The sequence below is a fragment of the Trichosurus vulpecula genome, chromosome 3 (assembly GCF_011100635.1).
Source record: "Trichosurus vulpecula isolate mTriVul1 chromosome 3, mTriVul1.pri, whole genome shotgun sequence".
Lineage (NCBI taxonomy): Eukaryota > Metazoa > Chordata > Mammalia > Diprotodontia > Phalangeridae > Trichosurus > Trichosurus vulpecula.
Window position 1 is genome coordinate 209,657,670 of NC_050575.1, and position 26,962 is coordinate 209,684,631.

Here is a 26,962-nt window from a genome sequence, read left to right on the forward strand (position 1 = left end):
GGAAAAGGGGTAGAGAAATTAAGTGGTATGGGGTAATCAAGTATGGAGAAGGATAATGGGGGAGATGGGAGTTGGGGGTGAAAAGAGCTCTCTTCTGTCTTCCATTTCTCTTTTAGTTCTCTAGAGCAGCAGTAAGCAGAGCTGCAGCTGGGGAGCACAGTTCAGTGAGGAGCCAGGGATGGAGCTGGGAAAGGCTGAAGTACAAAGAATATTCATTGACAGACTTGGATTTACATACCTTTGGGGTCATTAAAAGGAATGGCCATGAAGCTCCACTTTCTATCTGCATGGCCTTTTCCTTGAGTACTGATGGAAGATCTGAGGGGTTTTCTGGATCCTACCTTTCTTTAAAGTGAAATATTCTGTGTCTGTTGGTTCCAAGAAGCAGCTGTTCAAGAGGGGAGGTTCAACAAAGAGAAAAGTGGGAGGCTTATAAAGTTTGGTTTTATTGTTAGATGTAAGTCATTCTGGCAGGAATCAATCAGTCCTGCCCCTGGCCTTGCAGGCTACTGGCAGCAAAGGTGGCTCCAACTGTGTGGACCAACTCAGATTTAGAATCTAGAGCACAGTGAGTCCCATCTTTCAAAGTGAAGTGCAATATACTCAATCCACAGCTGGTGGAACTGGGAGCCACCAAGGGTTGGTTAGAACATAAGGCACTTTAACCAGGAGCTAGACTGCAAAGGCTGTGTGTTTTCCCATGAGGTTACCTAGACAAATCTAGACACTGCATTTGGAGACAGCACTATCTCCAAGCTGGGGGTTAAGTGTATGTCCTGCACACCGTGCCTGCTCAAAGATAAAACTTTTTGCTAGGGTTGTTCGCATGGTCAATTAGCAGTTGGCAAGGCGTGAACTGCTTTCCATAGACCGCCTCATATTTCTTCATCCGGTCCACCAACTTCTGGGCACCATAGAGATCTGAGAAACGGAAGGGACCTAAACAGAGAACGGATATCAGATACTGAGGCAAAGAGCAAAATGAACATTTACAATACAGCAACATCAATCTTCAAGAGATGGACAAACCTCCAAGACAAGGAGGGAAGCCAAGGCCAAAGACCGCCCCAATGTCTCCCTCTTCTGGGGAAGCCAGGATCCCTTCTTGCAGGCATAGGATTGCCTCATTCACAAATCTTGTCACTAATCGGTACTGGATCTCTTCTGGGGTGGAGCTGCCAACAGGAAAGGCAATTAGGTCGAGGAATATCCCATCCAAAGGGATGAAAAGATGGACACATGCAAGTAATGAATGATAACTGAATTTAAATTAAATTCAAACATTCATCAAAGGGTTGGTGCTGAACTAGTTTTTTTAGAGCTTGAACATAACTCCAGGCTTCTAACTTGAGAGGACTTGTTCATGAATCCTACTTTCTTTGTATGAGGCCCTCTACTGGGAATAGGAAAGTAGGTCACAGCAGAGGGATCTATAAATGCCTAAAACACCATAAAGAATTCTTTGTTGACTAATTGCCAATTATTCACAATATCAATACAAAGATTGGTTTATTATTCCTAGGAATGGGATAGTAGAATCAGTCTTTCTACCTGTTCTGAAGTGGGGTTCTGGAGCAGAGATCTTAATTTGGTTCTGTAACGGTTGGATGGATTGATATCAAACCCTCTTGACTGATACAGAAACCAAATAATGTATAGGAGAGTGTTTGAAAAGTATACTATTAAGCACTGGGAGAACATAGAAAAAATTATTCTCTTCCCTGCTATAGAAATGCATTTTCACACTAGGCACTCTAATTGACTTACACCTCAGACCGAGGAGATACCCTCAGACTTGTCAGAATTTCATCCATGCCAGAATTCAAATTCCTGCTTTTCACTCCTGGCTGGTAGATGTAAAAGCCCTTTCCAGACTTGCGACCTGGAAGAGACAATAAGAAAAAGAATCACTAAATTTTTAGGCTGTTACATGAATCCTTGTCCTACTAGCCTCCTGAGAAGACTAGATGATGGAGGATCACCATTTCTTATGTGCTTATGTGCCAAGCAGTGTTCTGGGTGCTGAGGAACATATAGAAATAATCTAACAGAGGAGAGGAAACACACAAAAATAATACAAAACTGAGCAAGTTAAGTGTATAAGAAACATAAAATCTGAATTTTATTCTAAATTCTAACCTATGTTAGAGATTCTAATTTTCCATTCCTGAATTTGTATCTGTACCCAAGGAAAGCTGTTAGGGAACAGCAGCTAGTGAAGGAAGAAAGATTTTAAGATGTTTCTAGAGACTTAGAACAAAATAACTAGATAATTAGTGTAGCTTTTGGGACATTTTTAATACTTTAACATTCCAAAGCAAAGAGTTGGCCCCTCAGACACCAAGGTCCTATTCCTGGTCCTGCTGCTGTTTTGTTAACCCGACCAGTACAAGCGACTTATCCAGTGTGCCTCAGTCACATCCTAGTCTTTAAGTCCTTATATGTAAGCCTAGAGATGTTAAGTAAAGCTTAAAGAGGCCTCTTCTTCATGCTGGATTACAGAAGATTCACAAAGTCTACGGTGCAATGTAAATGCCTGTCTATTTGGTACATGGAAACATTTATCCAACTATCTCAAGAGATACTTTACCCAATTCTTGATTCCACCTCTAACAACCTGTCTGTTCCATTTAGATCCCCTGTAATTACTTTATCTTAAAACTGCTTGGGAAACTTATGGTTAGCTGAGCTGACTCACCCAAGAAACCTCTGTTAACCATTTGTTTCAGCAGTTCTTGGTTTCCACCACCGAAGCGTTCCCCAAAGGCTTTGCCTAGTTCTTCTGATACATGCTGAGCTACATCAACACCAACTTCATCTACAAGTGTGGCAGCACCCACAGGAAAGCCAAAGCTTGTAGTCAGGGTGTCCAACTTCTTAGGGTCAGTACCTTCCTGCAAAAGAGAGAAAGGAGCCATCATGACAATCAAGGTGCATCATCTAGAGAAGAGAGGGCACAAAGCACAACTGAGGCAACAACCAAGCCCGATGGGTACACAGCCTATGGAAAGGCAAAAAAGTTGTCCTTACCACCCTTTTTTGGAGTCTTAGCACTGGCTGAAATCCTCTGGGGGAGGAAAGAGGACACAGAAGCAATGCTATGGGCTCAATGACCAGTTAAGTGCCTAGAATATGTTGGTAGGCTCATCTCTCTACCTACCAATTCATGCCATTGAAGCCACCAGTGGAGAAGCCTCTGGACTAGAGAGTCAGGTGAGGAGTCACCTCAGACAAAGAGTGCCCTACACTCAAGGGCCTGTTACTCTGCAGTGGATATAATCTCTGAAGCCCAATTTCTTCTAGTTTAGGATGAGGGCCTCCCATCCCAGGGCAAATGCAACTGCAAAAAAAAAGGGCTGTGGAAAGGGAGCTTATGCCCCACTATGTCTGTGTCAATACAGTAAAGAGTAGGATTAGGTCTGAAGTTCCACAGGACTAGTTATGGGAATGGAGTTATCCTAGAAATGTTTTAACAGGTAACACCAACCTGTAGAATTCGGATGACTTCAGACATCATGGGTGCAAGACACCTGGTGGTATAGAAGCCTGGTCCATCCTGCGAAATGAAAGGATATAAAAATTCAATAATACCTTGGCAGCTGATATTACTGGAATAGTAAATAACTAATTGCATCTAACTCAGGAATCATTTTAAAACTTAAGATGTCCTTTGCTCTTGCTCTCAAGTTAGCTTTAAAACTAAATTGTAAAAACAGAGACATCCTCTAAGAAAAGCAGGGCAGTAGCAAGCCCTGTTCTGGAGAAGAACTTGACTTTAGTTTTGCTCCCCGGGCATGGTACTGTCAGTTACTCATCTGACAAACAGAAGGGGAAGAGAAGACTAGGGGATGGTGATAGCCAAGGTGGAAGAAATGATACCAAAGAAGGCTTACTCTTTTGGCTATTCATATTTGCAAAGAAAGGCAGGATATCATAGTGCAAAGAACATAGGGCTAAAAGTCACAAGACCTAGATTCTAATCACATTCTATCACTTACTAGTTGTATGACCTTGGGACATTCTCAACCTCTGAACTCGAGTTTCTCTGTCAAGTGGGGAAAATAGCTGCTCTGCCTACCCCCCAGGGTGGTTCTGATGATCCAATTAGAAGATGGATGTGAAAGTGCTTGGCAAACTACAAAGCGATATATGTATGTAAGACATGCTTATTAATGATGATGATGATAATTATCAGTATTGCTGTTACTTATTGTGAGCTAAAGGGCAGACTCATATGATACCTTTCCAGAACGTGCTGCTATGTAATCCTGTTACCTTAACCACAATGATCACTTTCCCCTGCTTGAGACCAACTGCAACTGCAGAGGCAACTGTGTCCTTGGAAGTTTTTTCTGTTGTGATGATCTCTAGTAGCTGCATTTTGTCCACAGGAGAAAAGTAGTGCATTCCAATAACCTAAAGTGGGGCATAAAAAGCAATAAATGCATTGGTACTTAGGTTAATTAAAAGCAATGCTCAAATGTGGCAAATAACTCTGATATGGAGATGTAGTGAAAATTTTAGCATATTTGCAGAAATATCACTGAAATAAGGCATAGTCCTTCCTCACCAAGGTCTTGCTTCATTAAGAGACATTTTGTTTCCATTAATGGTTAATAGAGAAGTCACCTCCAAAGACCAGCACTAAACTTACTATCAGATCAGAATAGTTGGAAAATTATTAATTAGGGTTCTGTTAACACATCTGTTACTAAAGTTTATATTATACTAAGGAGGTTTCATTCAGGACAGGGATAAATAAATATCTTTCATTTTCACAACTAAAATTACATTTTGCACCAAGAACCTTGCCTCAGAGCTTAAGTAACAGTTCAAGCATTGATAAGGGAGGCAGTGGGGGGAGGTGTCTCTCATTTTCTGTGAATCCAGGTTCATTCCAGTGATCACTACTATTGATCTCTAGGCATCCTGGAGATCTATGGAAAAAGTAAGGAAGGTCCTTGGATGATCCCCCAACAAACTTATTGGGAGGACAAGGAAAAGAGTTACATGAGATTGGCAGAGATGGATGGATTGTGATCTGTATCAGAAAAAGAAACATTTAACTTGATGAGATCAAACATCCATCTGCGTATCTGAGTAAGGTACAAAATGCCCCACAGAGCATTTTTTAATTTTAAATTTTGAACTTCAAGCTACCACAAGCATTGGTGCTTCCTTTTCCCATTCCAATCAGCTGAAGCATAGGGCTCTATCTGGAAATGGAAACTTCAGAGGCCTCCTCCACCTCAGGGCCAACCCTCACTTACTACAACTGACTGATGGGAATCTACCTGGAAGACATCATTCACAGAGGGCATCTTCATCTCAGGAGACCCTGGCCACTATAAACTATGGCCCTCCCAGCCCCAGTGAAATCAACCAAGAGTCAAACAAGGGAGATACTAAAATAGAGCCTTCTTGAAACCCATATTCTCATTAGAACCCTGGGGCCCTCTTGGTCCACAAGGTTTTTCCTGCTAGGCAATCTGCCAGGACTGGGGACATCATCTGGGAATGTCAAGAGCCAGGAGATGAAATGTCTCCTCTTTAATCTCTTCTAAAAGGGCTACTTTCCCAGCTACCCAAAACACACTCGTATACAGACAGTTCTCACTTTACGTAAATTCACATTACACAAATTCGACGGTATATAAAAAATTCCAAAAGGAATCTGCATTCCAAAAAAACACCTATGTTAACTTTACTGTACAGTAACTATGCTCTCTCTCCACTCCTGCCCCTTGACTAGGCATAGCCTCCCACCCCACCCACCAAAAAACAATCAAACAAAAAAACCCCTAAGAAAAAATTCTCTAAGTAAAAGCAGAAGTATGGATGCACCACTGCCACTGCTGGACTGGCAGCTTGGCTTGAGGCCTCCAGTGCTAAGAGAGATCTTTGCGCCACTCTGCTACCCACCTACATGTCTCTGGTACCACTGGTATCTCTGGCCCCTGTTTGTCACCCATCCTCTCCTGTGTCCATGTCCAGCCCTCACGTGTCTGCTCCCTCTGTGTTCTTCCTTTCAGTTCTGGCTGGGCCCCCATGTGGCTGGTCCTGGCTCCCGTCTGTACCTTCTCCTGCTCTTGCTTCTTCACATGTCCTTGAACCCCTCCCTCCATAGGCTCAGGCCCCTGTTCTGTCTCTCTATCTACCTCCTGCCCTCTCCCACACCGCTGGGTGAGTTAACCTTAGGTAAATATTGCTTTACATAGAGGTCTGTAGAAAGGTTCACTTACAGAAAGTGAGAAATGCCTGTAGTCCTTGTCTGTAAAAAGCCCTTCCAGCTTTTATCCCTTTCTCCTATTACCCACTCATCCCTTTTGTTCCTAAACTCCTACACAGAGGCACCCACACTTGCTGTCTTCCCTTTCCTGTCTTACTCACTGGAAAGGATTTTAGAAATCTGTTAAGTAGTTCTAGCCTCTCATTTTGAGGAAACTGGGGCCCAAAGAGTTTAATCAAGTTCACACTGGTAATAAATGAGAGAGGTGAGATTTGAATCCAAGTACCCTGAGTCCGAATCCAATTGTATTTTTCACTCTACTATGTTACCTCTTCCATCTCAACTGCAGACCAGATTCTAACACCACCAGTCTACTGAAACTGCTTTTGCAAAAGTGACCTCTTAACTGCTTTAATCATTCCTCATGGTACAGTGGAAGGAGCAATGAACCAAGAGTGAGAGAATCTGGTTTCTTTTCTGCTATTTACTACTTGTAAGACTGGACAAGTCACTTAATGTCTCTGGGACTCAGTTTCCTCATCCGTAAAATGAGGAGCTTGGACTAGACGGCCTCTAGGGTTCCTTCCCTTTCTAAATCTATGCTACTCCTTTATCCTTAAGACCTCCAAGGACTCTTTCAGCTCTAAATCTATTATCTAAGATCCTCCTTGACTCTTTCAATACTACTGACCAGTCCTTCCTCCCAGGTATACTCTCCATCCTTGGCTTTTATTACTCCATCCACTGGTTCTCATTCTACCCTGACTGTTCTTTAGTTTGTCTGTCTTTCTCACATATCTTCCCGTGTTGCTGATTTCAACCTGTCCCACAGGTTCAATGATCACTTCTGTGGAGATAACTCTTAAATCTGTACAATCTGATGTGGAAGGCCATCCTCATACAGCAAACTTGCCTGTTGGACATACCTGGTATGTCTCAATAGCAGCTCAAATTCAACATGTCCAAAATGAACTCAATTCTTTCCAAAATAAATAGGCCCTCCTTACCCTGGAGTCCAGGAAGACCTGATTTCTAATGCTACCTTTGCCACTTGCCAGTTGTGTGACCCTGGGCAAGTCATTCAACTTCTCTAAGCCTCAGTTTCTTCATCTGCAAAATGGGGATATACTATCTATAGTATCTTCCTCACAGGGTTACCATGAGGCTTAAATTACATATGTATGTGAAGTGTTTTGCAAATATTAAAATGTCACATAAATATCAGTTAATATTCTTTTACCCTTTGCCCCCACTAACTCATTAACTGCCAAACTGTTAAATGAATTCTACCTCCATGAAATTTCTCATATCTGTTCACTTTTCTTCACTCACACTGTCACTATCTTAGTTTAGGCCTAGATTATTGTAATCACCTCCTAACTGGTCTCTCTAACTTTAGGCTCTTCTTGGTCCAATCCATCTTTCATGGAGCTACAGATTTGCCCATGTCACCCCACCCCTCCCTTTCTCAAAAACCTTCAGTGACTCCCTCCTGTCTCTAAAATAAAATACAAACTGCTTAACCTAACATTCAAGAATTAATTTGGCTTCAACCTACTTTTCCAGCCTTACTTAAAATTATTCCCCTTCACTCCATATTTAGGATAAACTAGACTAATAGTTATTTTCCAAACTCAATCAGGAATTTCCTGCTTTACACAGGAAGTTTCCTATGGCTAGGATGTACTCTTTTCACCTCTGGTTTTCAGAATCCTTATTTTCTTTCAAGGCACAGCTCAGGTCCATGTCCCCCATTCCCTAATCTCCCCAGCTAAAGGTCATTTCTACTTCCTCAAATTTTCTTCAAGCACTTGCTCCAGATCTCACCTTTGCCGCCATCATATTCTCCCTTACAGATCATCTCTGGTATATACCTTTTACCTCAGTAGAGCACAACTCCTGGAGGACAAGGGACTGTCATTTAAAAAAAAATCTTTGCATCACCATTACCAAGCACAGTGCCTTTAACTGTTCCATTAAACTGAAATTATGCTTCGTTATGGAAGTATAAAAGACCTTTGATTCAAAGTTTATAGTTTCTTCTCTATTGTGGGCCCTTATCTTTTTAGCCATAAATTTATCTTGACTTTTATGAGGCTATCCTTGCCTGGTTTTCCTTTCTCTCTGATTACTTCTATGTCTCTTTTACTGGGTCTTCCTCCTCTTGTCCTCTTTTAAGACAGGCATTTTCCCAAGTCTCTTTTTTTTTACTCTATTTTCTCTAAACTCTAGTGATCTTATCCTACTCTATGGCTTTACCTATTACCTCTATAAGGACTCCCACATCTATACTTCTACCCTGAATGTCTCTTTTTAGTCCTAGATCCAAATGTCCAGGTTATTCTGCATATTTTAACCTCATCCAAAATTGAAACATGATTTCTGTTAAAGGAATCACCATTTGCATCCAGTCATCTATAATCCAAATTTCAGTCATTTTTACTCCTCAACCCCTGTATCAAATAAATCCAATTGATTCTACTTTTTTAACATCTTTCCCTTCCTTTCCATTCTTGGGACTCTGGCTCCAGTCTTCATTACCTTTTACCTTTGTTATTCTCATAGCGTACTAAATGGTCTCCCACTTTGAGTTATCCATGACATCTTATATGCTGTTGCTAAAACAGAAGTCTGACCAAATCAATTCCTCATTCAAAATCCTTCAGTGACTCTGTACTGCTATTCTGCTATGCCTTTGAGTCAGGTAGATTGTGACTTCCTTAACTCATTTGATGAGACAAAGCAAAACATATGCCTACAATTTAGTATTTGTATCAGCAAGAGATATCTCTCCTTTAGGAAAATAAAAGCTATTGTTAATAATACCCTTTTGAGTATATAAAACCTTTGCCCTTCTAGGAAGCTCCTTTCCACTTATGCATTACTAAATGGTTATATGTATGTTCTAAGATAAGGATAAACCCTTTGCAGAGGGGAAATGGTTATTTGCTAGGGTAATAAAAACCCCAATTTCCCCAATGTTTCCTTATCTGTAATACTCCAAATTGGAAGAGGAATATTGTGATCCTCTTACCCAACAGTTCCTAGTACTTTTGTTCAAGGTTCCTTTACTGGCTCAGTTTCCTGCTTAGACTTGATAAAGGTATTTGTAACTTTTGCTTGCTAAACCTGTCTTCTGACAACTACAATCTGAATGATAATAATATTTTTAAAAACCTTAAGCAAATGCCAGAGAGATAAGGGCCATCTATACGCTGGAACTTGCATGGCCACAGGGACTGTTGGTATAAGAAAGACACAGAAAAGATCCAGACATTAGCCTTCAATAAATCTCACTGGAAAAAGAAAGTTATGTGTCAGGGGGTGGGGAACCTGAGGCCTCATGTGGCTTTTGCATGTTCTGTGAAGTTTGGATTCAGTCAAAGGGTTGCACTTGAGGACCTAGAGACCACAGGTTCCCCGCCTCTATGTTAGGCTATTCTTTCACTTCCCTTGTGGGGATAGGGGCTTACCATGTAACCATCTCTACTGAAAACATCTGCTACTAAATGTTGGGGAAACAAAGGGAAGAGACAGATCACCTCTCTAATTTCTGAAAATATGTCCCTCAAAATCCTGGACAAGGACCAACCAAATACAATCGAGTCACCTTGGCATTCTTGGCCCTCCATGATTTAGTTCCCACCTATGTTTCTAGCATTATATCAAACTACTCTCTTTCATATGCCTTACGTGCCCAGGGCCACACCAGTATTACTCGCTACTACCTGAACATGCCATATGTTTTCTCAGCACTGTACCTTTGCTTTCTGTTCCTCATGCCTATAACCCACTCCTGTCAAATAGCCCTGCCAACTGAAATACTGAAAATTGAAATCCCTACTTATATTTCAGGATCCAGCTTGTTCTCATAGCCAGATGTAATCTCTCCCTTCCTTTGACCTCCCAAAGCATTTTTACATTCTATGTTGTGTTACTGCATTACATTTACACTCATGTCTTAATCTATAGATTCCTGGAAGGCAGGGCACTGTATTTGTTCTTCTATATCCCACTAAGTACCTAGTAGAGTGCTTTGTACTTAATAGGCACTCAGCAAATAAATGTTTGTTGAACTGAATACACATACTACTTAAGTATTGTGTTAGGTATCCTCAACCCCAAAACTTAGCTTTTCTTTTTCTTCAAAGAATTTGAAAAACAAGCTCTCATTCAAACTCAGTTCAACAAACATTTATTGAGCACCTATGATATACAGCACATCATGCTGGGCACTGAGGAAAATAACAAAACAGAAGTCAGGCTCTGCCCTCAAAGAGCTTAAAGCTTTGCTGGGGAATTAAGATGCAAGTGAGTTCACAAAGTAAATGATAAGCATATACGAAAAGGATCAAGTGCTAGGTAAGGACTTAGAAGGGAATAGTCATCACGAACTGGGAGAAGGGAGAGGTCAGCATAATGATACCTGCTAAGTCTTCCTGAAAGGAGCACTATTTGAGTTAGGGTTTCAAAGATGAGCAGAGATTAAAATGGAAGAAAGAGATTAGATAGAGTAACAGTATAAACAAATTCAAGAAGTATATGGTAAGGGAGGTAAGTTAGGTTAGAGTACCGGATAGACAGAGATTACCCATTATAGGATTATTACGATTACACAGTATGCGATGAGGTTAGGAAAGCAAGGTGATACAATTGTGAATGTCAAATAAAGATGTCTGAACTGTACTTGGGAGGCAAGAAGAAGAGTCACTGTAGGGATGTGAGCAGAGAAGTCACATCGTAGAACCTGGAAGCAGGGAAGGAGATGAGGGAAACAGGGAGCTATCTGGAGACTGGCAGCAATGTGAAACAAAGTGGGAGAGGTTCTAAGGGACATAGCTATTATCAGGTCCACTGTGTGCGTTTATACTTCCTAGGTAATTTAAGCTGTACTACTAGGAACAGAAAGGCTACGTGCAGGGTGAAGGAAAAATACAGGGTAGATGTGGGAAAGAACAAAGAAGCTAATTAATTAGATAACTGGATTTTTACTTGCAGATTGGATTCTGTTTCTTTATGTGTGTACTGTGTCTTATATTATGCGCGTGTCTCTTATTTTTCCTGTGAACTAAATAAATTTAGTCTCCAGGAGTGACAGAGAACTATAGGAGCTATCTGGAGATCAGCAGCAAGAAGAAACATGGTGGACAAAGATATCATAGTCCAGTAGAAAGCACAATGACTTGGAGTTAAGAGGACCTGGATTTAAATCCAATCTAACACTATCTTTGTGACCTTGGGCAACTGAACCTCCTTTGGCTTAAGTTTCTTCATCCAAAAAGTGAGAGGGTTGGGTTAAATGTCTTCTAAGTTTCCTTTTGCTACAGAGATATGATCTGTATTATCCAAAGTACTTTGTACATAGTATGCATTTAATTTTATTGAACTGAAGAACTGCTTCTAGGAACAAAGAAAAGGCACAGCCAAGCTACCCTCAGTGAGTTTAAACTACCAGGTCCTGATGAACTATATCCAAAGATAGTGAAAGAATAGGAAGATGTGATTACTACAGTACTATCAGTGACCTCTGAAAAATATGGGTGAATGGGAGAGGTGCTGAAGCATCAAAGAAGAACCAATACTCCAATCTGTTTTGCCTGGCTATTCATATTTGTTACAAGGGCTTTGTTTTTCTTTTCTGTCTCTCCTCTACCACCTACACCCACCTTTTCCAATAGTGTAGGTGGAGCCAAAGGGAGACAAAATCAATTTTTGTTCATTGAAATAAAATGTTAATTTTTTAAAATCCCAATTTTTTTTTAACAAAGGAGAGGAAGTAGTCTGCAGACTGCAGTCCAGTGAGCTTAACTGATTCTTGGCAAAATTCTCAAATACATTATTAGAGAAATGGTTTGTGAGCATTTCAAGGAAAGCAGTGAGCAATAAGCTGCCATAACTTTACCTGTTGGTCATGCTAAGCTAATTTCTTTTCTTAACAGTAGCTGATTGGTAGACTGGGGAATGCCATAGCAGCGGTATACTTAGGCTGCCTGTGGAAATAGTCTTCGAGAAACAGGAGGCAAATGAGCATGATTACTACGTAAAAAGATCCTTCCATGTAATTAACTTTTAAAAAGCATTTACTAACTACTGTGTCCCAGGAACTGTTCAAAGTGCTAAGGATATGAAGAAAAACAGCACCTGGCCTCAAGGAGCTTACTTACCCTTAGGGGAAATGCTTCTGATGAACAAGTGACATAGATATCCAAAGGGCAGCATTCATGTTTACACTGCTTGACTCTCTGGCTTTTCAGATGGCCTATCATTTAGTTTAGAATCTAACTTATAAACTTTTTTATAAAGCTGTAATACAGAGACCATATTATAGTGTATTTATCCAGCATCATGGGATGTTCCATAAAAGCAGTACTTCCAGATAACTATAGCTAACTCCTTTAAGTGCTAAAGTGTTTTCATTTTAAGCATTTTGGTTTGGGATTATGTAAAATGCAACATACCCTCCCTTGTCTTCGTAAATAAGGAACAATGGACATTGATTCAATTATTTCTTGATGACTCAAGAATCATCAAGATTAACATTAATTATTTGTACTGTAGCCTAAAAGTAGTGAGGCATTCAGAGGTTAGAGCTGTCTGTCACTACTTTAAAATGGCTCTAGACTTTGCATCTAATTTGTTTCTTATCTTACTGTCAGATCTCACTTCTCAAAGCTATTGGTAGGTTTACCTGCAGCACTGCCCTTTTGTTGTTCAGTCATTTTAGTTGTGTCCTATTCTTTGTAACCCCATTTGGGGTTTTCTTAGCAAAGATACTGGAGTGGTTCAACATTTCCTTTTCCAGCTCATCTGACAGATGGGGAAACTGAGGCAAACAGGGTTAAGTGACTTGCCCAGGGTCACACAGGTATTAAGTGTCTGAGGCTGGATTTGAACATAGGTCTTCTTGGTGCTTTATCTACTGTGCCACTTAGTTGCCTGTAACAGTTGCCAAACCGCTCCTAATCAGTGCTTTTCATCAACTTTAAGCTAGGAAAACAAATACTTAAAATTTGTTAGACTTGTGTCTAAAAGGGATGGAACAGACTCAAAGTAAGAGCTTCTCCTAAGAGTAAAGTACATGGATTTTTTAACATGGACTGTGAATATCTACTTTGTATCTACTTTGGCTGCTCAAAAACTTACTTTTGTGGGCTTATTTCCTGGTTGTTAGTTGACTTCTACACAGATGAGATTATTAAATAAGTGGCTCCTCCTTGATTAGTTTAGCTCAAAATACCCCAAAAGTAGAAATATGAAGATTGGGAATTCTTCAAATGTGAACTGACATTAATGACCTTTTTTTCTGTCAAAGGCTGAAGTTCTATGTCTACATTGTTATAGTCCCAAAATAGCCAACTATTTTCCCAATCTTTTGCCCCATATCACCAATTTTCCTCAATTCTTCTCTTCACTGAATCTTCTGAAACTTTGTTTTCTTCCTCTAACTCCTTGTTTCTTCTCCCCAGGTACGTCTCAGTTGTTCCCATTTACTTTGGTTAACAGTATTTTCTTGCGTACTACTCTACATTACCAGAGAAAGCTTCACTACCCCATTTTCTCCCTCTCTTCACATTGCTCCTTCGAGCCATCTGATAAAGTGCTTCCTCCACCAAATGAGTCCAAATTGTTGCCTTACTGAGGACAGGGCCCAGCCCATCTCCTTGTTTGGAGGCCTGTCCAATTCACTAACAGGCACATAAGTCAGGAAACTCTCAGCATATCACTGGTGTTTCCCTATTAAGTGAAGTTCTGTACTTTAAATGCAATGATTCTCCATCTGTTTGGGTCTAAATGACCTTTCATTTCTGTGATGGGAAGTAACTGGAAAGCAAGGGAAAGAACACTGGATCTGGGGCCAGGAAATTTGGGTTTAAGTAGTGTCTCTGCCACTTACTGCTTAACCCCAAACAAGTCACTGAGCCTCTCTGAACCTCAATTTCTTCACCCATAGAATGGAGATAATAACTATACTTCAAAGAAACAACTATCTATTCAGTATTCACTGTGGATTTAAAGGCATTGTGCTGGGGATACAGAGGTATACGAATGACCTGTTCTCAAGGATCTTGTAATCTACTGGAGGCATTTGACATGTATGCACATAAAGAAGAATAAGGTAATATAAAAAGAAAGAAAACAAACAAAGGGGCCAAGTGGAAGGGTCAGGAAAGATTTCACATCAGAGTTGGCATCCGAGCTGAGCCTTCAAGATTTTAAGAGGTGAAATGAGGAGAGAATGACTTCCAAACGTGAAAAAGACATCTTATGCAAGCATGGAGAGATCAGAAATTAGATGCTGAGCTTTGAGAATAGCTAACAGATTAGTTTGGCTGAAGCACAGAGTATACGATGGAGAATGTGAAATGTGAAATGTCTAGATAGTTTGAAAACAAATTACAGAGGGTTTTAAATGGCAGGCTGAGTCTCTACTTTTTAACCTAGAGGCAAGATGGAGTCACTGAAACTTCTCGAATAGGGGAGTGATATGGATAGATAGGAAGATTACTTTGGCAGTTGTGTCAAGGATGGATTAGAAAGGCGAGAGACCAGAAGTAGGAAGACCAATGAGAAGGCTAACTGCAATAATCTAGGTAAGAGAAGATGAAACATGAACTAAGGTAGTGGTGGTGTGAGGGGAGAGAAAGAGAGAGATGTAAGAACTCCTGTGGAGGCAGAAATGACAAAGCATGGCAAATGTTGAAGGAAAGGGGAAGGGAAGAATCAAGGATCACTTGGATAATGCATACCTGAGTGATCTTTAGGATAGTGGTGCCCTCAATGCAAATACGTTTCAAGGAAGGAAAGGTTTAGGTGGACATGAAAACAGATTTTCTTTTGGACATGTTGAGAATGAAATACTGATGTAACATTCTTGGTGGCATGTCCAGCAGGCAGTCTGTCACATGGATTTAGGTGTTCAGGGGAATTATAAAAGTTGGCTGTTTAATTATAGGAGTCATCTACAAAGACATAATTAAATCCATGTCTCTGGAGGGCCCTGAAGACCAAAGAAGAATGTATATAAATTGCTTTGTAACTCATAAAGCATTATACATCAACTATAATTTTGTTAGGTAAGGTGTTTTACAAACTAAACAATGTTACATAGACATAATTTTATCTTTAGCTTTAGTCACACATTTATCAAGTACCCATTATGTGGAGAACACTGTGCTAGGCTCTGCGGGAAATACAAAAAGGAATAAGACGACTGCCCTCAATAATACTTTAGAAGGAGAAATTAAATATACATGAAAATAATGACTATAAAAAACTGAACAATGCACATAGAAAGTACACACAGTGCCTTCTGAGGTCTGAGCTTCAGCTCTTTTGGAAAGATTTATATTACACCTCACTGTTACCAAGCCAATAATTCCTACCCTTTTGGAAACTCATAACTCAAAGACCACCCATTTTCTGTCTTCTAAAGAAAGCTCTAAATAGTAAGGTGTTTTCACAATTCATATTTATTAAACTCCACAAAATCTAATTAGAAGCTTAAGAAAGGCAAAACTTACCTTTTCAGGTCTTTTGCTAACAGAAGCAATTTCACCAATTGGGAGAGCTGATGTGTTACTAGCAAAGATACAATGAGCTGGAACCACCTGACAAAACAAAACAAAAGGCATTAAAAATACACAACAATTTGAAACCCAAAGGGCTATAAAAATGTGCATACCCTTTGACACAGCAATCCCACTTCTAGGGCTGTATCCCAAAGAGATCACACAAGTGGGAAAGGGACCTATATGTACAAAATATTTATAGCAGCTCTTTTTGTGGTAGCAAAGAATTGGAAATCAAGGGAATGCCCATCAATTGGGGAATGGCTAAACTGTGCTATAAGAAATGGGGAAGATATGGACTTCATAATAACCTGGAAAGACCTACATGATATGATGCTGAGTGAGCAGAGCAGAAACAGGAGAACATTGTATATGACCACAGATATATGGATTCTGTGATGACTAACTTTGATAGACTTAGCTCTTCTCAGAATTACAAGGTTCAAAGACAACTCCAAAGGACTCACGATGGAAAGAAATATGGAGTCTGAAGGCAGATTGAGGCAAACTATTTGCTTTCTTTTTTTTTTCTTTCTCATGATTCCTTCCATTGGTCATAATTCTTCTTTACAACTTGACTATTGTGTAAATAAGTTTAATGCAAAGATATATGCAGAAGATATTCCACGCCGTCTTGGGGAGTGGGGCGGGGGAGGGAGGGGAAGAAAATCTGGAATTCAAAAACATGCAGAACTGAGTGTTGTAAACTAAAAATAAAAAAAATCTTAATTTAAAAAAAATACACATCCATGTGTCCCTAAAGAGTCCAATGCAAAGCCAATCAATAAAGTTCAATCCATCTGTTCATTCTATATTGTCCTGATAGGAGTTATCATTCATTACTGTAAAGTATAATAATTATCATTTCACCAGCTCTGTAATATCCTAATATTAAACATGGTTTGTGGGCATTCAGAAAAAAAATCAGTAGTGATCACTGGAATCAACCTGGATTCACTGAGAATGAGTGACACCAAACTAATCTCATCCTTTTTTGATAACAACTAGAATGGCAAATCAGGACAATGGTGCCAGATACTATGCTCAATCAATTTTTTTGTTGATTATAATGCAAGTTATATCTTGTTTTTAACAGAAAATCTGACAAAATTTCCCAGAGTATCACTGGGACTAAGATAGCTAAATATGGGTTGGATGATCACACTGTCAGATGGAATCACTGCTAAATGTGCAAACGATAAGTACTGATTCAACAGTTTAAGCTGATTTCCTTGGTAACTACCTCTAAAAATCAAATCTAACTGCATATGTGGTCTCCTGGATTCAGACAAGGGAAAAATTTGTAGTCAATCTGAGGGGAAAGGGAAAGTACATACAGCTAAAGAAAGAAAGAGTATTCTAGGTGACAGAATCAAGCTTCAGGTACAAATCCAGCTGAATCAAGATTCAAAATGCTTAACAGGCTAAAATAACAGGCTGAAAATGAGATAAAGAAATTCAACAGGTTGAAATGTAATTGTTACATTTAAGGTTAAAAAAAAATCAACTTCATAAGAGTAGGACAGCCATGGTAGTAACACCGAGGCAAATATCTGATTAACATTAAATTTATTTATCTAGGTCTATTTGATTTATAATTATCTGACTCCTGGGATCAGATGCAAGCAAATCTCTGAAAGGCCAAGAGGAAAGATGTCTGGTGCCCCATGTGACTAAGATGAGAAAGAGAGACTGATTGGAAACTGAATTTCTAAATAAGACCTTGTAGAAAAGAGCTGAAGATAGCAATAGAAAATGAGAGCAATTAGCATTAAAGAGCTCAAGAGCTTCCAGGAGGAGAGCCTGGAACAGTGTCCAGGTACATTACTACATGGTTAGCCAAAAGCACGAGCAGCAAGTGCACTAGACCTGAGAATTTCTGCTTTATAGCAAGGATGGAGGACAGGGATCCGTTGCAGTAACCTGCAAAGACTGTGCCAGATTTGTGTTTCTGCTGGTGTCAGCTACATATGTACGAAGTACAGATTGGTCTCCATACTAAAGAAGGTGAAAGGGCTGGAAGAATGCCCATCCAAGTCTTCAAGGATCATAAAATCATACATATAGAGCTGAAAGGGGCTTTGGATGTCATACAGTCCAGCCTCTTTATTTTGTGAATGGGGCCAAAGAGATTAAGCAACCTGCCTAAGGTCACACAGTGAGGAGTAGAGATGGGACTCAAACTCAGGTCTTTTATCTATGAATGCAGTGTTCTTTTCACTGCACCATGAAGAATGACCTGTCCTTGAAAAAAAAAAAGAGAGGTAGAGATGTTTCAGGGAAAAACAAAGATGAAGAAAAATCCAAAGAGGCAGAGAGGAACCTTAACCTGTGCCAGGTATGTAGAAGAATATGACAGGAAAAGGATGGGAAGGAGGCCCACTGAACTGCTGGATCTGTATAAAATTCTTATGGTTCTTTTTATAGAGCAGGGGCATTTTATTGTTATGTGGTGAAGCCTATGGACCCCTTCTCAGAATAAATGCATAAAATGAATCTATTTATTTTAAATGCATAAAAATAAAATACATACAACTACGAAGGAAATAAATTCTATTTTGGATTCTCAGGTGCTACCAAGAGTAAAAGCACATAGTACTGGTCACAGAAAGAAGACAGGAGTTGGGGGAAGGTATACCTAGTAAGAAACTGTTATGATCATAAAAGGAAGGCAACTTCTCAGACAGAAGGGAGAAGTACCATCACTACCCTCAGCAGTAACCTGTACTTCTGGATGCCTAGGGGCATTTCAAGAAACGCTCAGTTCTTTTACAGCAACACAAAACATCTAGATAAATCCTAGATGTGGCGGTATTTTTGTGGATGAGAAGTTGCTAGCACATCCCCTTTTGAAACTGTACAGTATTATAATCCAGAAATATGCTGGGATATAATATTATAGTTTCTGGCCCTTCTCTTGGACAAAGGAGGCACTCTCTCTCTCACTTTGTATAAAGCTTCCCAGCTTTGCTGTTGCCTCAGATTCCTAGTGTTCAGGAGAGTGAGAAGCTTGTTATTAGTTTTTTAGTTCTACCCATCTTCATTTCCATTCTTTTTTATGCCAAGAGATTTATCCTGCCCTGCCCCCACAAGATTCTATTATCTCCCCATGCCTCATATCATTGTTTCTTTCAAAAATAGAAACACGTGCCAGGTCCCAGACATCCAGACTGCAACTTAGTATGATAGTCAGTATAGTCAGTAAATAAACACTTATTAAGAGTCTATTATGTTCCAAGCACTAGGCTAAGCAATGGGGATACAAAGAGATGCAAAAGACAGACCCTGCTCTCAAGAAGCTCACAGTCTAATGGTGGAAACATGAAAACAACTATGCACAAACAAGCTATATACACAATAAATAGGAGATAATTGATAGGGGGGAACCTTTAGCTAGCATTAAGGAGGATCAAGAAAGGAAGATGGAATTTTAGTTGAGGCTTGAAGGAAGCCAGGGAAGGTAGGAGGCAGAGATGAGGAGAGAGAATATTCCAGGCATGGGGAATAGCCAGTGAAAATACCTGGTGTCAGGAGATGGAATGTCTTATACGAGGAACAGCAAGGTGGCTAGTGTTACTATATCGCAGAGTATGTGGTAGGAAGTAAGAAGACAGACTAGAAGGGTATTTTAAAGACCAGCAGGAAAAAGGAAGAAGAGTATTCAAATTAACTCACAAAATCATATAATCTTAGCATTTTATGGACTCTAGGGATCATCTAGTCCAACTCCCATCAAACGTATGAATCCCCTCTACAACAACCCTAACAAGTGGTTGTCTAGCATTCACTTGAAGAATTCTGGTGGTCTCTGCTACTTCTCATGGCAATCGATTCCATTTTCGTACACTTCTAGCTGTCAGGAAGCTTTTCTTTGTATTGAATCAAAATCTACCTCTCAGAAACTGTTTCTTATAAGCAATTCTTCCATAAATTCTGGCTTGCACTACCTCTACTCCACAGAAGACATTGTCACAAATAACTTCAACACTACCAAAATCAAAAGGGCATTTTTTCATTTCAGGCCTGCACACTTTCTCAAAGTTTCTCTGGGTTCAGTTTCCAAGGCACTGTGCTTTTTGGTTATCTTCTTTAGATGTTATTTAGAACTTACTGGGAATGGGGGCAGGGAAGGGAAGGGAAAGAGAAGGGAAGAGAGGGGGGAGGGAGAGAGAGAGAGAGACAGAGAAAGACAGAGACAGAGACAGAGGCAGACAGAAAGAAAGAGAGGCAGAGAGAGAGAAAGAGAGAGAGGCAGAGAGAGAGAGACAGAGAGAGAGAGAGAGAGAGAGAGAGAGAGAGAGAGAGAGAAGAGAAAAGAGAACAGAAGAGAAGAGAAGAGATCAGAGGAATTCCCAAGACTTTATCCTTGGTCTTCTTCTCTAAAGATTCTGGTAACCATCCACTTTCTCAGTTTCAACTGTCATTTACAAACAATACAAAAACCTTCCTAACTTTCCTCAAACCTTATTCCTCAGTCTGATAAAAGACTATCTAGACCTGAAAGTCTTAACAGAAACACAAACTAAACATAACCAAAACATGTGTTCACCTTTAGTCCCACAACTCCTTCCCATTAAAGCCAAGTCTTCCAAAACAAAATAGTGAGAATAATTTCTCATTAATTGCTATTATTAGTGGGAAGTAATTTCTGTCCAATATATATCTATATCTATATCTATATCTATCTATATCTTATTGCCAAACTTTGTCACTTTTTTGTTCACACCATTTCCTGAATCCACTCTCCCAATTCTACAGACTTCTAGGGTCTTACCTGGGCTAAAGGGGTATCTTTCTTTCCAGAACCTCTTCCTTTAATCTGTCTTCGACAATGATGACAAAGCTGCTCTCAACCAACAACTGCTTTCACCATGTTGCTATCTTCTTTAGTGATTTACAGTGACTGCTTATCACATTATGAAGCAAGAATGAGCCAATATTTCCATGGAATTAGTAGATTAATGTTGTCTGAGAAAGCTGCTTAAATTTCTCCCATCTACTTTTTATGCTGCAAAGCACTGAGGAAGCATAGCTGATTTTTATAGTCACCTTAGAATCTTAAAATCTGTGGCTGTCTTATGAGGTTTGCTCCTTGAGTGGCTGAATTTTCCCATGAACAAGAAAAAGGGTAAGATATTATGATGAAATACGCGTAATGGATCAACTGGGCTTTCTTTCTTCTTCAATACTTAGAAACACCATTGTACACACATAACAGAAGCTGTTCTGCTTGAAACCTATACTTAGAATGCTTGCTCCTAAATAATTTTGTTAAAACATTGGAATTTCCCCAAATCCCTTTCTACTAAGTAAGAGTTAGGACTCTTGGTTCCTACAATATACTATGCCAGGTAACCTGAAGAGAAAGCTGATAACTTACTGATTCAACCTCCTTTAGAACTGCATGCTTAAGGCGAAGGTCCTCAAAAACGGCTTCAATCACCATATCAGACTTTTCAAATCCCTGATAATCAAGCTGCCCAGTCAGGTTGCTGTAAATGGAATCTCTTTCAAATGATGTTAGGCTCTTCCTCTTCACTTTATCATCCAACCTGAGAAAATACATTGCCAGTTAGAGTACTACATAGAAACTGCGTCAATTACAAGATAGCCTAAGTGCTTTTTGTGAAAGGAAACTGGCAGAGTACCAAAACAGCAAAATAAGAAAAAGCTTTTTGTAGCTCTAGTACACTAAAAAAGTACAATTTTATTAAGGAGAAGGTGGCCTACAATAGGTTTTAGAAACCCAAGAATGAATAGAATTTGATACTTAATATATTCTTTAATTTAACATTTCCATAAACTAATTTAATCAGAAAACAGTTTTGGGCTTGAATTATATTGAGAGAACCTGAAGTGTACACTGAGGGAGTAGAATACTCATAGAATAAAAGCGATGGGAAAATTCTGGTGCCAGAGAAAAGTCATCCTATTTTCATAACAATAATAATAGCTAACATTTATGTGTGCTTTAAGGTTTGCAAAGTAATTTACCTCAACCATATCATCTGATACTTAAAACAAACTTGCTTGAGGTAGGTGCCATTGACCTCCATTTTACAGAGGAATAAACAGAGGCTGACAGAGGCTAAATAACTGTGCCCAGGGTCACATCATTTGTATCTGAGCCAAGATTTCAACTCAGGTCTTCCTGATTCCAAGACTAGTGCTGTATCCCCTCTGCCAACATGTTGCCTTCAAATAATTACTGTAACTAACACATGCACACATGTATTTCATATATATACACACACACATATATGTATACATACACACATGTATATATATAAATTTGCAACATATATAAACTTGTATGTATATATAAAAATGTGGATGTCCACATACATTTTTATATATACACAAATTTGCATTACTTCATATATTAATACATGCACAGATATAGACACGTATAAAAATAATATACTATCAACATATAGACAACTACATTAAAATTATTTTAAAATTTAGAGATAATTTAAAAGTGGAAAAATATCACTTTTTCTTAAGGTATTCCTATTCATATGATACCTGAATCACCAAATTTCTTTAGAACATAAATACTTACAAATCTTATAAATACTTTTGTGATGGTTTCAAGTGTGTTTGTCTTGTCTCCATAGGTTGTAAGCTCCATGTGAGCAGAAAGGAAACATTTCTTACACTTTTTTTTATTCTCCCATGATACCCAGCATAGCTCTGAATGCTTAATATTTACTGACCATTTCAGGGTCAGCTTCAGGGAGTTGAATATATATTTCTGCTTTAATACTAATACTTCCATGGACTCTGCTTTATTCTTCCAAAGAAGGCAGTAGACTTACTAGGCTGACCCCACTTTCCTAGCAAAGGCTTTTATAGGATCAGATTTAGAGCTAGTAGAGATCTTCAAGATCTCTTGTCTAACCCCTAACTTTAAACTTAAACCCAAAGAAGTTAAGTGATTTACCCAAAGGCCACATAGGTAGTAGGTAGAAGAGTCAGATTTGAATCCATGTTATGCAATTCCAGCATTCTTTCCACTGAACCTACTTCTAAGAGACCATCGGTAGCCCCTTTTTCTAATTCACTGGACCAGGTATAAACTTAAGACCTGAAAGTTAGTTCATTAAATTGTTGATTGAGGTCTCAGGCAAGGTTCAAATCTCAATAATTCTACACTTGCTAAGAGGGAAAAGCTTCCCAAGTGGAAAAAAATCACTAGTTGCTATAAGCTTAAACCTCATACTACCCCAATTAGTAAAACCTGCTCCTGGGTGAGGGCAGGGATACTTGCATAAACAGAGCTAGAAACACTGTACTGGAGCAAGGCCAATGGGTCAGAGAGTTCTGTCCCAAGAAAAGTAGGATGCAAGGGTGATCATAGATAACAGTTTTATAATTGTTTATAAGAACTAAAAATTAGTACAAGAATAGGTAGGGCCTGAAAAATGCTCCCATGGCAAAGTTCTCATTCCAGAGAATTTATAAGTTCGTGGAATTTAGACCAAAAGGAACCTTGGAAATTGTCTAGATCAACCCCATCACTTTATAGGTAGGGAAACTGAGGTCCAGAGGAGGAAAGTTGTTCTTCCTGAGGTAACATAGAGAGTGAGACAACTAGGCCTCGAATGTATATTTCCTATATCTATGTCCAGGGTTCTTTCCCCCAACCCTTCATCCGCCAATATTCGGTATCAAATACATTCTGCCACGAAGTGTAGGCTTGTTAAGGGCAATAACAGCAATACATAAGCTTCTTTGCTATAAATGAACACTAAACTCACTTGTTATTTTTAATTAAAATAATAATTCACTTAGTTAAGGGCTATGTTCTCATGAACTGCTTTTCCAGGAAGAAAAGAACAGACTTTGTGTTTTGAGATTTGCAAAAGGTCCATGCCCAATTATTTTTCACTCTAACATGAAGGGAATCATTAGTTTCAGAGACAAGGCAATGATAATATGGCAGTTCTTAAATCCTGGAATAAATGTCCATTCAGTGACCATTTCCGATACTACAACTACCATTCTACCACTCTACAGAGCTTATTAAATACTAACCTAGAAACTCTTGGGTTTGAAATCCAAAGCCCAGCCCCACCCTTACTTATTCTATTATTTTACCTCTGAGTGTGTTTTTTTTTCTATAAACATAGAATATAAGCTAGAAGGAATACAGTCTTATCCCATTAATATTGTACCATTCTCATAGGAGTCAGATTAGAACTAATGAATCCTAGAGTTTCTGGTTTGGTGCTACAGGGAAAGGTAAGTGATATTTTTGAAAATGAGTAGCTAAGATAGACAATGTCGACATCAGTTTCTCCTGTTGACAGACAGCAAAATCATCACCATTTCTAACATAATATAAGGTGAAAGGAGAGAGGTAATATTACGAAGAGTCAGAGAATCTGGGTTAATTATACAGTTATCGTATTTTCTATGAATTAAATTCAGGTAAATAAGATATTGGAAAGCAAGAAATTTCTTTTTTCCCCATATAGAAATTAATTTTTTTCAGGCAAGACAAAGTCTTTCTCCTTTAGACTTACCCTTTGAAAACTTGCTGCTGTCCTCGTGCTAACCCTGCTATTGTAGTATCTTTGAGTATGGTCTTCAGTCCTTTATCCACAGACACTTGGGCAATGCCAGCTCCCATAAGACCAGCTCCAAGAATAGATAGTTGCCTAAAACAAGAGGACAGTGATTTGAACTTCCAACCTCAACTTTTGCTTACTTCAAACATAATTCATAAGACAGATAGCTTAGCTAGGAGGCAATCTGGGAGCTAATTAAAGCAAAAACAAAAATTAAGTGACTTATTTGCTCATATAATTAAGTATACCTGTAAATATATTTTTAATAACTGGTAGATTCTTACATTTCAAATTTTACTTAAATAAAAAAATTCTCAAAAATAAATATGAAATACAGACACAAGAACTATTCCATGCAAAGAAAATAATTTTGGCTTCAATTGTAATTGGAAAGAAATGGATTTTCATTGTAATCATCATGAGAAACTGTTTTTAATATAAACAAGTGGCTAAGACTAGTTATACTTATTCAGGGCTTGGTTTCAGTTTAAGGTTCTTTTCGTTCATACTATTTTGGTAACTGTAAATACTGATTTTCTGATTCAGCTTCCTTCACTCTGCATCAGTTCTTTCCCTCTGGCTCAATGCTTCAATACTTTCAAAACTGCATCACCTCCAGCAGAGAGAGTTTCTGTGTGTGCTCCAGCCAACCCAACTGCTCTTCAAATCTTTGTCTTCTTTAGTGATGTTTCTATGTCCTTATATTATACACTGAGGATTAAGGTAAAAGAGTTCAAACCTAATAGGTTCCAGTGTCATGGATAATTAAATCATTGGCAGATTTGTTCCATTTTTCATCTGTTGGATGATCTCTGCCCAGTTTCATCTAGAAATGGTATAGGCCTCTAGGGATAATATGGCATAACTGGGCCTCCTGCCAAGCTTCCTCAGACTTGTTTCCATCTTATCAACTTGTGGCTGTTTTATTAGGCATGCCTCATCTTCCAATACTCTGCTCCGTAACTTTTCTCAAATGAATGTATGGTTTAAGCTGGCATTGTATTTGGAGGTCACTTCTTTCTGCCTGACTAGCAGATCAAATGTTTACTAGCTGAGACAGTTTCTGGGCTTAATTGGCCTCCTTGTAGTAAATGCTTTATATCAAACTTCAATAGGAAATGATGGAAATCAACGGCAATTTTTGTTCCTTTATTCATTTTTGGCATCAAAGTCTATTTGAATAAGTCAGGTTGGAGCTCTAATGGTGTCTTTTCATTTTTGTCCTTTGTCCTTGTCATTCTGACCTTTCCTTTAAAGGATGGACTGATAAAGACAGCTGATTCAGAAATTAGTTCCACGTCTGTTAAAATATAGTCAATTTTACATTCTGTAACGTTGCTTGATATTTACCACACCTTTTGCCTTTTAAAACTTCTAGAAAAAAGTATCTATATAGGTGGGAGGATTCTACAAAATGGCCTCTTTCATTTCCTAATTCTGAACTGTTTTTACTGTCTTCCCCAAAAGCCTACTTTCAATACTTCAGTCACTGAGTTATCAGTGTATATGCTGACTTTTGGGGGAAGGAACTTGAGTCCTCTACTTCTTCATCCTCTGCAACAGAAGTTAGCACATAAATTGCAATTACCTTCATGATGCTTTTGTACACCACAAGGTAGGCACGTAAGAATTTCACCAAATGATGTTTCTTGCTGTCTTTGAACTCATAATAAAACTAACCACCAATTCCTTTATCTATTTCAAGCTATCTTTTCATTTAGCTATAAGTTCTTTGTATTTGGCAGATCTAGGCTGAAACCAGGCCCAGGCCTGACTACCAAACAGAGACTGGGAGTGTTCACATGACTAGGTCATCTAGTCTAACCCCTCATTTTATGTATGAGGAGATGAAAGCCAAAGAGAGGTTAAATCACTTGCCCAAGGTGGCTAGCCAGGGGGCTACCTGCTACCATCCCCTAATGTTTCACCCTTCCCTTCTGACCAGCCTCCAAAGTAAAGAACAGATTAAATCCTGCTAAACTCTCTCTGCTCTACCCCTTGGAGACTGTTTCTTTCATCTATTATCCACTATTACCCCGATGGCTTCTCCTATTTTTCTATCTCTGTAATAATTAATTAGCAGTCATTTGGGAGAAAACTATCTCCTGCCTCCTCCTCATTTGTCTCATCCCCATCCCCATCCCCCTCAACCTAACCCCATCCATGCCCAGTCTAACCCTACCCACCCCTTTCATTGTGACCTCTAGAATTCCTGTTCCATAGTGAATAAACTCCCCTTCATTCTTCCCCATTTTATCCATGTCTTAGACCTCACAGAGATCTAGCTCACCTCTGATAACACTTCATCTCCTAGCTATCCTCTACCACACTAGATCTACCTTCTCTAATCACCCTGACCACCTATTATACTGGTTCTGGAGAGGGAATTGGAATATTCATTATTATTTTCAGGCTCTCCCTTTGCCTGCTTTACTTAGTAACCTTTCCTTTTTTGAAATCCACATAATTAAAATCCTCTACCCAATCAATATTATTGTAGTTGTAGTATGTTAACCCTCAAGTCATTCATCCTTCTTTCTCATGGAGTTCAACATCTGGGTCATCATCTTCCTGTCTTTGTCACTCAT

The 26,962-nt window shown here is 39.1% G+C and overlaps 1 protein-coding gene across 1 annotated transcript in view; it reads right to left on the minus strand.

The window, feature by feature from the left end:
• Positions 1-425: 425 nt before the first annotated feature.
• HADHA (hydroxyacyl-CoA dehydrogenase trifunctional multienzyme complex subunit alpha) overlaps positions 426-26,962 on the minus strand; it is a 69,287-nt gene continuing 42,750 nt past the window's right edge. Inside the window, exons 12-20 of the mRNA XM_036749558.1 lie at positions 24,330-24,464; positions 21,179-21,350; positions 15,751-15,837; positions 4,276-4,416; positions 3,488-3,556; positions 2,699-2,894; positions 1,768-1,882; positions 1,030-1,175; positions 426-939 (exon numbers count right to left, since the gene is read on the minus strand). Of these exons, the coding sequence (XP_036605453.1) occupies positions 794-939; positions 1,030-1,175; positions 1,768-1,882; positions 2,699-2,894; positions 3,488-3,556; positions 4,276-4,416; positions 15,751-15,837; positions 21,179-21,350; positions 24,330-24,464 (1,207 nt within the window). The 3' untranslated portion in view covers positions 426-793. The remainder of the gene's footprint in view (positions 940-1,029; positions 1,176-1,767; positions 1,883-2,698; positions 2,895-3,487; positions 3,557-4,275; positions 4,417-15,750; positions 15,838-21,178; positions 21,351-24,329; positions 24,465-26,962) is intronic.